Source organism: Pararge aegeria, chromosome 22 (genome assembly GCF_905163445.1).
Source record: "Pararge aegeria chromosome 22, ilParAegt1.1, whole genome shotgun sequence".
In the NCBI taxonomy this organism is placed as follows: domain Eukaryota; kingdom Metazoa; phylum Arthropoda; class Insecta; order Lepidoptera; family Nymphalidae; genus Pararge; species Pararge aegeria.
In genome coordinates, this window is record NC_053201.1 from 599,511 (window position 1) to 613,155 (window position 13,645).

The window sequence follows — 13,645 nt, forward strand, 5'->3', positions numbered from 1 at the left end:
GCTAGTTTCACACATATAATAGTATTGCACAAAAATTATCAAGCTTCTTAATAAACTAAATAGCACTGTATTGTTATAAACAGCATGAAGTTATCTATATTAATGAGTTTTACTATAAAATACTATTGTTCTCAATTTGTATACCTATTTAGGATTGGCAATGCAGATTTGAATAGCTATCGGATAATAAATAGGATCCTCATTTTCTAAGGCATTTAAACCTTAAATAGCACTTGGAATTTAATTCGCAAAGATACTGCAGTTATCGTTTAAAAATGGTTGTTTATTAGATGTCAGTGGACTTATAGCTTATAGTAGTATTATTTAGAATTTTCCGGTTCATATGACATACAATTATTGATTCTATTATAAAACAAAACAATTATAAATAAACTTAGTAAATTTAAAACATTATATAAACGGGTTTGAAGAACTTGTGTACTTTTCTTGAGTTTTATTTCTTGCTGGTCCACCGACCGCACATGAATTAGGAAACTCATTTTACACCAGTAGAGCTATTTTGAAAGTATCTCAATTGACACCAAATTTAGCTAGACACTGTGGAAAGTTGCCACCCGGTTTAGGGCTTAAATAAGGACTTCAGGTTTAAAACAGACGCATTTAACTTTAAAATTATCAACTTTGCAATCAATAAACAAATGAACAAATCGTTAAAATCATTAAAAAAAATTATAGACTAGTTTGTGTTGCGGTTTATTCGTAGACAGTGGACAGTCAGTTTAAGCAAAATTGAATAAAATCAAATCACACCCACACTTATAAAAATAAGCTATTAGAGATCATTCCGCGGGGCTTCACATGTTTGCAAATTAATGATCCACGCAGAGCATTTTTGTCGTTACCCAATGTAAAAACGATATGTGTAATTACACTGATTCCAAAGTTTAGAGTGACCACCATTTTGTCCCCGGGACTTTCCGTATCAATCTCTAAGCATTTAAATTTGTATCTTATTACAACTACTTACGTATGAATTTACCTTGGGTACAGAAAAAAATGCTCTGCCATCTCCAGGTTGCGTTAATCATTAGGCTCGAAGTCAAAGCATCTTAAGGTGATTTATTCCGAAATATCCGCAGAACAACCAGAGCAACCAATATAACTCAACGAGTCGCAAAACCAAAGTGCTGATGAGTGGGGCTCTTATTACGGAAAACCGTGATACTCTGCCCCAAAGTGCTGAAATAGAAGCCCGCATATGAAGATGCAGCGATAGTAGGTGGGCAAACGCAAGGCAAGGAAACCCCTTCAAAATAGAATTGAAATGATGACGATGCTAACAAATTGAAGTATACAGAAATAGTAGAGGATAGTTATTATCATCATCATAGTCTCGACAGATTGACGTTCACTGCTGGACTTTATTTTGTTGGGAGTTTCAAAGTCCAAGGTTACGCCACTTGTTTCCAGCTTTTCCCCGCGACACTTATAATGTCGTCCGTCAACCGACATTTGGGTAGATCAACGCTGCGTTTACCATTCCAGCCAGCCATTCCAGCACCTTGGGAATCTAACGTCCATCAGTTCTCAGTGCTATGTACCCCGCTCATTGCCACTTCGGCAAATCTAGTTCTTCTATCCATCTCCATGAGCCTAATTGGTTCACGTAGAAATACTGTGGGCATAGCTCGCCCGATAGCTCGCTGAGGAGAATAATGGATGTATAATGGATGGATGATCAGTTGAGCGTAAAATGGTACAGTTCTACACATGTAGAGACTGCGTCATATTAATGTGCCGGAGTTAACGCCGTAGCTCTGTTATTGTACGTATGGCAGATAAAGGCACCAATTTCAAGTATCAGTAATAATCTAAAAAAAAATCTCTTAATCTCTCTCGCCCTAACTGAGCAACCAATGGACTTGACTTTTGGCAAAGAGTTAGTTGAAAGACAACATAGGCTGGTTTACTGGAAGGTTCGTATTTTTACATCAAATGTCGTCCTTCCTTTAAGCCCTTACCGCGGGTAACACCGCAGTATGCATCTAGTAATTAAAATATTTAAAAAACACTACTATTTACTAATTTATAATGGCGCCATACAGACGCCATTTTGAATAAGTTGACAGAATTGATGCGGTCGATCGGTGACACTCGGGATTTATGGTTTCTAACTATACCTTGTACATGAAAATAAGATTGAGCATTTAGAAGTTACGTTTAACACACTTCATTTTTGGGCGTCTAAAAAGTTGTCAAGTTCATGGTAGCCCGCAGTCCACAAGCGCCCTTCATACATGTACACTGTCTACCCTTAAATTTTTTTGCAACGTGAGCAGGAGGGATTTTTTTATTTAATGCCATCTTTCTGCTTTATGCATAGCCTGACCCGGAATTCAGTGTCTTTTCTTACAATTGCTAGCCGATTTTGTTCTGTCAACTCAAAACAAGATTAGCGTTAAGTTAACAACTGTGGCGATCAGTTTGCAACTTGTTGGAAAAGTTACTGAATAAGGCAGCTGGTCAGAAACCCTGTGCACGCTACAGACAAGCGTCTAGCCTAAAAATAAAAATAAACTATAATTCACATCTCAACCTCTCTAGAGTCGTACTTCTCCTTCACCTCCTCGGGAGTGAAACTTTTCACCGACACGGCCTCCGAGAGATCCGTATTCGATAGTTTGTTCGTTATTTTCGTTATCGATATCCTACTTTCTATGTCATTCGAATCGCATATCGATTCTAAGATAACACCTTTCTCTACTTTTCTAGGTTTTGGTATAATTTGAGGGAGGTTCACTTTTTGCGTGGTGCTCCTAAGCTTTTCACTGAGTATTTTGTTGCAGGTTTTTTTGGACATGTCCAAGGCTAGGGGGTCTTGAACTTCTTCAGATTTCTCTTCTGTGCCCGGCTTTGTCTGTTGTTTGATTTCGGCTACTTCTGCGTTTGACAAGTTGTCCTTCTTCTTCCATTTCGTTCTTCTATTTTGGAACCAGATTTTCACCTGGAATGAAGAGAAACATATATTGAAAATATATCGAGATACTCATTTTACCATCATCATGATATAAATAAATTGAAAAATTAAAATTAAATAAAATAAAAAATTAAATTGATGACTGAGGAATACTTTTATGAATAATATACATTAATACTTGTCATATACATATAAACATATGACCCAGACACTGAAAAACATTCATGTTCATCACACAAACATTTTCCAGTTGCGGGAATCGAACCCACGGCCAAAGCAAAGCGGAACTTAGAAAGCAGCGCAAAGCGAAACTGCGCCAATCAGCCGCCAGAGAATATACTAACATATGTTCTAGTTATAGTTTATAAAAACAACTTTTTCAACTACACTAGTTGAAAAAGTTGTTTTTGAGGGTACTTATCTCTAAAATTACTGTTTTGTTTAGGTTTAGTGCTTAAATTTCTAAACTCGCGGTAACTTCTAAATCAAATGTCCGATTCGAATTAATCAAATAGTATTTTACTACTAAACAAGTACCCTTGATGATACAACTATTTGTTTCAATAAGAATCAATACTGCAAGTAATGTATCCGACATTTGTTTCTAGCAGCGAACTAATAACATTTTAGACCAAAAAAGCTACTATTGTGAGTTAATAGTAACAATAAGATATAGGTAGGTAATAATATGTACTTTAATCACGTAGTACATGATTTTAATTTATCACAAATAGTTTTCTCAGCGCACGCCATATAGAAAATAATACATTACATTTTTGCAATTTTTTGTACACACAATATACGGTACAGCAAACATCACACTATAGGATCAGTAACAGCAATTACTGCCCTACCAGCAATGATATATCAAGCGATGAAGCGTGTCGGTACAATGCCAGGGGCAAATTAATTAGGGGTAGGGTAACATATAGGATATAGACACATTTACCATCAAGTAAGATCTCATTCGAGCGCTTAAGAGTACCTGTTATCGGATAAAACTCCGAATGAACTAATTAAAACTGGTCGACAAGTTTTTGCGAAAAATTGTACAACACAAACACGTTTGCGTAAAGTCTGTGTGTTGTCTGTGACTTTCCATCTCTGTTCGTGCTTATGAACCCATTCCCGGCCTGCTACAGGGTAAGGGTCTCCTCCCAAAATAAGAAGGGATTCAGCTGTAGTCCATCACGCTGGCCAAATGCAGATTGGTGGACTTCACACTACTATGAGAACATTATTCTCCAAGACATGAAGGTTTCTTCCGTTATAGAAAGTGATATTTAATTGCTTAAAACGCACAAAACTCCAAAAATATTTATGTAGTAGTAGAGCTTTTTATGGCAGAGCTCGTCCGGAGAAGTACTACCGCCATGCTTAATTCTGCCGCTAAGCTAAGGCTGTGGTTCTCGGTGTAGTGACAGGCCATGAGGCTTGACTTGATATGTTTTTTTAAAAAAAAAACATATATATATGGAGGTGCGTGGCAGGCTTGCTTCCCCCGAATTTGTGTTCGTTCAAGTGTTTATAGGCAATGGTTTTCCACTTACAGCAGGTGCGCCATCTTCGGTCAATTATTACGATAAAAAAAAATATGTATATATGGAGGTGCGTAGTGGGGTTTCAACTTGCTCCCCCCGAAAGTGAAGCGAAAGTTCTAACCACTAGGCTATCAGCTTAGTCTATCACTATCTCCCATACATTGCAAAAACAATAACGAAAGTTCATAAATACAAAGACAACATCAATACTATCCGTGTTTAAATGTAACCGTATAGCAAAATATGAGGAATGATCGATTCCTATAATGACTAGGGATGCTCAATAAAACAAAAAAAAATATCGATACAAAATATTTTAGCACCAATCTTAACATACTAGATTGTCAAAGTCAAAGTCAAATATTTCTTTATTCAAATAGGCACATAGATGGCACAAAATGTGTACATAGCAGTGAGTAGTGATGGCGATAACTACAATCGTAAACTTAAAACTAAAGCTACGAGGGTTCCAATCGCGCCCTGGTCTAAGAAGAAGCCCACAACAAACTTAACCAGGTGTTCTTTTTGTTATCACCATCTCACATTGTCATTAGAAAATATTTAAGAAGCAACCTGGTTAGAGCAATTGTTTACACCCAAGCTTTTTTATCGTTTACGTAATCCTTTATAACAAACTTTGAACTTCTTTAGTGACATCCCCAAGATATCAACCGGTAATTAATTGTAAAATTGTATACAATTGGAAATTGTATACAATTTTACAATAAATTACCGGTGAATTGTGATTGCGTATTTGAAATTTTTTATGAATTTTATCATTTGATATGAATAACATACATAAATACTACAGACACTGAAAAACATTCATGTTCATCACACAAACATTTTCCAGTTGTGGGAATCGAACCCACGGCCTTGGACTCAGAAAGCAGCAGGGTCGCTGCCCACTGCGCTAATCGGCCCTCTAAAGATGTATTCTTTCATAGTTAAATGTCGAGATCAATAATGACGCAAACCCATGAGTTTTTGCTCTACCGAAAAACGCAATAGCTAGCTAAATAAGTTTTCACTTCAAAGAGACGAATGTAGTAGTGTATGAATGTAGTATACTGACATTTAATAAACATGTCGTATTGTCGATATGCATCGTACAGGTAATCGCGCATCCCTAACACGCACTGACACAATTAGCGCGACTTTGACATGTTGCATATAACCATTGTATCTCCCCGTCCCCCTCCCGGCCCCTACACAAACACGCGCTCTCTCGCTCTAGCACAGCACTAATGCGCAATCAATAATAATTATCTTCGTGTTTGCGACCAAGTGGATTGCATTGTGTTGTAATTTGAAGGTGTATTGAGGGTGACCATCGAGTGGTAATCAGAGGGAATATCCCATATGTAAGGAATGATATTGTAGAATAGAACCCTGTAGTTTTAAAAAGTTTTATATAAAGGATATGATAATTTCTGCACCCTGCTGCTAAATAATTATTTCTATTTATATGAAACAAAATTAAATTGAATTGGACTGATGAGTTCTTGAGGTTTGCGTATTCAAACAATTAAACAATCATTTCACCTTCATCATGATTTCATTTGTTCCATTTAAAGTTTGCCCTCAATTGCCCCCCTGCCGGTAAGTTATAATTGTGTATATGTATTTGTATATATATATATATATATATATTTAAATATAATTGTTGTCTCAGATGGTATGGATGTACTTATTCGGGACACGGCACCACCTGTTTCTCAGCAGCATCGTACCAGAACGCTATAATCGTTTGTGGCATGTCTTTGTATTAGCATAGATTATGGAAGTGTTCTAATATATTCGTTCGATTAACTTTATATAAAGCTCAGCGGTTCTGAGCGTGTAAATTTAATTCTGAAAGCTACGTTATACGTTCAACTGCGAACCACTGGACTGGATCTAAATCAATTTTATCAGGAGCTAAAGCTTCAATTAATGGAAAGGGAAGTATAAGTCATGTTGAAAAGCTGATAAATAAATAAATGTTTCATAAGCATGCCAGCCCTTTTCAAAGTATAGTAATATCTATATTAACCAAAGATTAAATTAACTACTTACTGGTTACTCTATTAAAGAGGTCACACAAGGTGAACAATATGAATCTAACAGGCGTTCTTAGGCCTTAAGGAAACGAGTGAAGGACCTAAGCATTAAATCTTCTATGAGCTAATGCGGTTATGTTTTGGTTTTTCATGAATCCTGCGGAAACCAACCATTTTCCCCGGAATGCAGCCTATGTGTTCATCCAGGGTATTAACTATCTCCATGCCAAAATTAAGTCAAATTGGTTTAAAAGTGGAAAGAGTAACAAACATTCATCCATCTATCCATACAATTTTTAATATTAGTCGGATTGGCTGAGGAGGCTATGCATAAAATAGTAGAAACATCTATCTATCCATCCATCCATCGTTACAGTTTAAAATATTAGTAGGATTGGCTGAGGACGATGATGAGTGTGTAGACAGTCCGTAATATTGTAAACATCATGGTCGCCGCATCAATATAGTAGCTATAGACCGCAGCGGGTCAAATGTCACATGTTAGCGGGATTAATTTGCGAGCCAATTACCCGGAAGTGCGCCATCATGCGTCGCGGCACACGTCACAGATCTGTCGCCGGATGTTACACTAATGTATATCTGCGCCCAGCCGTGGGGCGAAACAGTGACTAAGGTATATTAGGGAACGGCCCTAAGATATTATAGTTATACAAGCTGTTTCCGGCGTCCGCGTTTATTACGGTTTTTAACTAATTCCGTGAAAATCATTTGTTTACCTGAAATAAAGAGTGAGCTATGTTACTCTCCGTCTTTTCAATTAACTCGTAAAACGACGTACGACGTTACTCACTTTCGGATATATAATATTAACTGGCTGTTGTCCGAATACTTCGCAAATCCCATGGGATCCGATTATTCTCCTAGGATATTAAATAACCTAGGTATATTACTATCCGTCATTTCAACTAAATCTTTGACAGAAATCAAGTTGTTTGGTTGCTTGTTTAGGGATGGACAAACAAACAAACACATTTTCGCATTTATAATGTTATTAGTAAGGATAGCTTGAGCGTGCCCATTCGCTACTGAAGTAAATGACGTTTTATAAATACCTAAAATTTCACGTAGTAATATATTTAGATGCTAAAACTATTTCAACTTATATGTAAGGTAAGTAGACTGTGTATATTTGATATATACACAGTCTACTGTGGTGTTTTGATCAATAGTTTCATGATGGAGCTGCAAATGGTTACTTTAACAGCATTTACAGGTCCCTCACAAAAACATCTCTAAGGCTATATTTAAGGACTCTTTTTGAAGAATTTTTACTGTGCTTAAGGGCACAAATGCATTACATTTGTGTTCCTCAACTCAGCAGTAATTTAACAGACAGGGAATAAGAAACTTTATTGTCCAACCACCAAAGTAAATCTGTATTCGTGGTACAATTAGTTTTTTACCTATTATCCTTCTTGTTTCCACGTGACTTTGTGTAAGTTCCTTAGAGTTTATGACATGTGCTTGTTCCGACAATATGAGTAATTTAAATTTGTGCTTGATCGGTAATATTTTACAAATCTTAAATAATTTATTCTATTCTCCTTTAAAATTCTTTTATATATGATAACATCATAGAAAATTCTCAGGCTTACCGATCTCCTCCATATACTTCAATATTCAATCAAATGATATTTAATATCTTAAATTGAACTCAACTCCTCAAAGTTATCCGGGATGTATACCGGGGATCAAACTCAGTTCCCTCGAGAGCAAAGTTAAAGTCTTAACCACAAGGCTATCGTACTAATTCATTTGGGATAATACCGTACTACGTAAGCTAATTCATTTGGGATAATAATTAGATACGCAAGAATTACTCAAACGTCTGCCTTATCCGAACACGATAGATAGGTCAGGCATACGAAATATTAGTCAATAGGGGTGGGAAGTTGATGGATATCGAAACACTAAATTTTATTAATGTAAAAAACTTCCCTGTGGAGATCAATTGCTGATTGGTAGACCTTTGAAAACTCTGAGAACTGGAGTTGAAGCAGGTGATATTTTATTTGCTTAAAACGCACATAAAGTTGAAAAGTTAGAGGTGCGTTCTAGGATTCGAACTCGGCCCCACGAAAGTGAAGTCGAAGTCGTAGTCACTGGGCTGTCACTGCTTACACCCAATAAGTATCTTGAACCTTCGAAAACGCTCTTGCAATACGTTATCTAATCCCTCCATCTAAAGTCAGCTTACTTGTACTTTTAAAGTGTGGTTATTCAAAGCTTTGGTGATAGTTCTATCATCAGAGGAAAAGACAGAAATTGTATGTTCACAAAAATAATGTATTGCAAGTCGGACAAAAATAAATTTACACGGCAATAATTTAAAACCGAATGAATGAATGAATCCACTTTGATTGTACACCAAAGAAAAAAGTAGTTACAGAGATATTCACATAGAGTAAGAGAGTACCATTTGGTGGCTTTATCGCATAGCGATTTCTTCCAGGCAACCAAAGACACAAAAAGAAAAAACATAGAACAGAGGTAGGTGGTGCAATATATGAGACATAAACATAACACACCATATAATAAATATAATACCAATATAATATAATAATATAAATATAATAACGAATCAAACTATCGATAAAAACATTACGGACAAATAATATCCCCATCACTAAGCTTATCTCCATTCTGATCGGAGTCGATGACTAAAGGCTCGTTAATCTAACAATTATTCATTGAAGACCCGACTTGCCGACAAGTGGGCCCAATCGATGTAGGCTATCCTTGTCCCTCCAACAGTAATCCATGCCCGAACGACAGAGATAGTTTATGAAGACTTGCTGTATTAGAGACGGTTAAATCTTCATTGTTTGAACGTTTATTTTACTTATGAACATATTCTCGTCGTTTTTACTGCGACGTAGAATAATATAGAACAACAATAGTAATATACTTTATAAAAAAACTAGTAATAGACTTATAGTGTAGTGTTCCTTGCATGCTCTGCGAAATATTGCTTTGTTTATAGGCGATGGTTTTCCACCTACAAAGAATAAAAACACATACGGATGAAAACTGAAAACCTGTTCATGTTTAAGAATAAGCCCGCAACAAACTTATGAAAATTAAGCTTAATTTGCTATACCTACTTCGCGAACAGCAGGAGAATCGGTATGGTGTAATTTATAATTTCTTCAATCCTTAACCTCTACACCAAAAAGATCTTCGGCAATGTACCCTGTACGCACGTTTCGCTCCGAAACCGGACCATCCTCACGAGATGTTGACATTACAATGTTATTAAGTTATTATAATTGTTAAGTGATACTTAATTATTATTCATTGTAAAGTCAACATCTCCTGAGGATCTGGAGTATAAAGATTGAAGAAATTATAAATTAAACCAGACATATTCTCCTGCTGTTCGCGGAATATACCAAATAAAGCTTAATTTTTATAATATATATATATGGGTTTCCGCAAATTAACGCCTGCTTCTATCGAATACCCGCAACAAACTTTAATTCAATTCAAGCTCAAGGTAAAGTTTGCTAGATAGATGTGTACTGCAAATTCATTTGATTCTAAATGTTTGTAGTTTAAATCGCTAAACATTGTCCAAATATACATTGCCCTTTAATGATTCTATAGTACACATAGACTGTACCAAAAATAATTGTTTAAACAGCGGTAAATCATCGATAATTTAAATTGGTATTCACATGTAATGCCTATTAACGGGCGAGCCTAATGAGCTGAAATAATGCTCCACTGAAATATAATGCTGAGTGCCAGCGACATACTGCTACTGGATGTGATCAAAAATAAGTACATTACAAAAAAACTCAAATATAAAACAAAATTTCCCCTAGTAGGGAAATGGAGATAGCCCAGTGGTTAGGACTTGACTCTTGGAGAGCCGAGTTCGAATCCCAGCTTATCTAATCGAACCTCTAACTTATCTTAGTTACGTGCGTTCCAAGCAAATCAAAATATCACTTGCTTCAACGGTGATGGAAAACATCATGAGGTAAGTAAGTTCTGCATGCCTGAGAGTTCTCCGTCATGTTCTTAAAGGTGTGTGGAGTCAATCAATTCGCAATTTGCTAGCGTGGTGGACTACAGCCTTAACCCCTTCTTCCTGTGGGAGAGTACTCGTGTTCTGTAATGGGTTGATATGATGTGGTGGGATTTAAATCTGTGTTTTATAACCTGAGGAAAGAATGCGTTGTTCTTAATTTCAAATTTCATAGCTCTACCGATTCTAATTGTTTATCTGTTGTTCGTTTTCTTGTTGCGTTTTTGGTCATTCGGGCATTCGATTTTTATTAAGAATACTTGAGATACTCGTTGACTTAGTTCGTGTTCCCGTATGCACACACTAAACCTCCACCCATTGTATCATGTCGCCCGCCTGCACTATTACTTCCTTTGTTGTCTACAAATCCAACTAGTTCCAGAAATTAGCGAGTTCAAATAGAAAAAAGATTGAACAAAAGTCAGAATGTACTCGAACGTACTTTTAAAGTTGTAGAACTGCAGTTTAAGAAGCAGAAAGAAGCCCTTGTATGGGCTGCATATTTTGCGCACAGACAAAAGCCTAATGACGCAGAGAATAATGGCTATCTTCTTCCTCTCGTGCCATCTCGTATCAGAGGTTGGCAACCATCAGCGCTAACTGAACTTTAGTAATAGCTGCTCTAAACAGTGACTGTACTGTACTCATGTTGAACCACTGGCGTAGATTTTCCAGTCAGAATATTCGCCCTCGACCAGACCTACGCTTGCCCTTTATCTTGCCTTGTATAACTAATAGTTGGAGCAGGTCGTACTTTGGACTACGCATTATGTATCCCAAATATTCGAGCTTTTTCTTTGCACACTTTATAGTATCTCTGCGGACTTCCCCATCCTCTGCAACACGGTAATATTGCGGACATGGTCTCTTTCTTTAAGATATTCAAAGCATCCGCCTGTATATCCACATCTTCTACTTCATATACACACACAGAGAATATTTAACAACTTGTTATTCTCATACGAGAGTAATGGCTATAGCAGAGAGCAAAAGATATGATAATTCTGGGCATAAGGCCGGAAATGGCTCATGGACCGCATTAAGTGGCTGGCGAGTATCAGGAGGGCCACGAATAGTGAATGCCCTAGGAGAATTAAGGTTATATATACCGTGACCCGTGCCCTGTAGTGGGTCGGAAATGGGTTGATATGATGATGATGATTATGTCTGTTTGAAGTGACTCTAGTGTAGCGTAGTGACTCTAGCACCGATTCGTAAGGCAGATTCTACCGAGAACAAGCCGGCAAGAAACATAACTGCCAGCTATTTATTTAGGTTTTTACACACATTTTTCACTTTTTACCCGTTCGAATATTTCAACAGAATAATAAAGTTACAAGTTTTATAAACTTTAATAATAATATTCGTAAGTTTCGTGCAATGTTGCCATGAATAATGAATTTTATTTCTAAGTGGGATAAAGAAAATTTAGTGTCTCTTCCAGCGACTCAACATCTCGCGTTTGATCGCTGAAACGTTATTACGAACGCAGTTAAACAGACGGATTACCCCCCGCAGTTATTCACGCATCGCTATTATTCATATTTTGATAAAATATTCTGTTTTATGATTACACATAGGTACTCAAATAAACATCATATCTACAGAATAGTTAAATCTGGTCAGTGTTTAATAACAAATGATTTTTTTAAGACAAAAAAGGTTGGTGCTTCGGTACATTTTGTTTTTGGTTAAACGTTACAAGGTAACTTTGAATATTTTCAATCGAGAAAATTACACTTTATTGTTTCTAAAGTATAAAATGTTTTTTTTTTCGTACACCACCCACGTATGGGCATACTAATTATAAATAATGGTAAAATCCTCAATAAGGATTACTTAATCAATAAAAAAACTTAGCTGAATTGCTAACTTCATGACTGCTAGATGATGATAATAAAAAAAATATTACCCTGCTAAGTTTGTTGTGTGCCCTTCTTAGAGCTAATGTTTAGTAGTTAAGTTGGCGAACGAAGTTATCACTATTAACATTCCTCACAATTATGTAAACATATATGTATGAACGCTTCATAAGCGCCTGTGATAGGCCTACATGAATAAACAATTATTTGAATTTGAAATATTGAATTAAATCGTTTTTGAGCAAAATCGACATAATTGTAGAAATATAATGACAATAATAACTGAGTTTAACTGATTAACTTACTGTTCGAGGCATGGTCAACTTCACCCACCAGTCACCCATCTAGTTACTGACTTGGGTCAACGTTGCTTAACCAGCGCTATCATCATCATCCCGTCAACCCATTACCGGCCCACTACAGAGCACGGGTCTCCTTCCACAATGAGAAGAGGTTGAAGCCGTAGTCCACCACACTGGCCTAGTGCAGATTGGTGGACTCCACATACCTTTGAGCAGTGGCGTGCACAGAGTTTTTGGCCAGGGTATGCATAAAGAAGGCAGATGCCATAAAATGGAACAATCCCTCGCATTAATGGGTTATACAAAAATTTTAGGGTATGCAGAGCTTTTGTGCATGTATGAAGTGCACGCCACTGCCTTTGAGAACATTATGTAGTACTCTCAGGCATGCATCCTCGCGACGGTTTCCGTTGAAGCAAGTGATATTTTAATTACTTAAAACGCACATAACTTAGAAAAGTTAGAGGTGCGTGCTGGGATTCGAACTCGGCCTCCCGATATGGAAGTCGAACTCCTGCCCAATGCGCTATCACCGTTTCAGATAATATAGATAATATAGGAATGTGTATTATGTTTCAATTAGCCGGTGTTAAATTGTGTTAGTTAGTGTAGTGTGACGTCACGCATCGCCATGATCAAAGGATTAGCGTTCGACATAAGCTCATTACCCGGCTTAGCCTGCGCTGAGGTGAGTTAATTATGATGACAATTATATGTTTCCATTAATAACATCGTGTTTAGAGCGAGGATTCAACAACATGTATATTAAACGATTGCTTGGTGGACAATGTAGAGGTGCTAGCCTAGTGGGCTTCGGGGGGACCGAGTTCGATGCCCAGCGCGCAACTCTTACTTTTCGGAGTTATGTGCATTTTTAATTAAGGCAATTAAAATACCCATGACTTA

The 13,645-nt window shown here is 36.9% G+C and overlaps 1 protein-coding gene across 1 annotated transcript in view; it reads right to left on the reverse strand.

The window, feature by feature from the left end:
* Window positions 1-1,690: 1,690 nt before the first annotated feature.
* The window catches only part of LOC120633695, a 105,344-nt gene continuing 93,389 nt past the window's right edge, over window positions 1,691-13,645 (reverse strand). Inside the window, exon 4 of the mRNA XM_039904013.1 lies at window positions 1,691-2,965. Within this exon, the coding sequence (XP_039759947.1) occupies window positions 2,546-2,965 (420 nt within the window). The 3' untranslated portion in view covers window positions 1,691-2,545. The remainder of the gene's footprint in view (window positions 2,966-13,645) is intronic.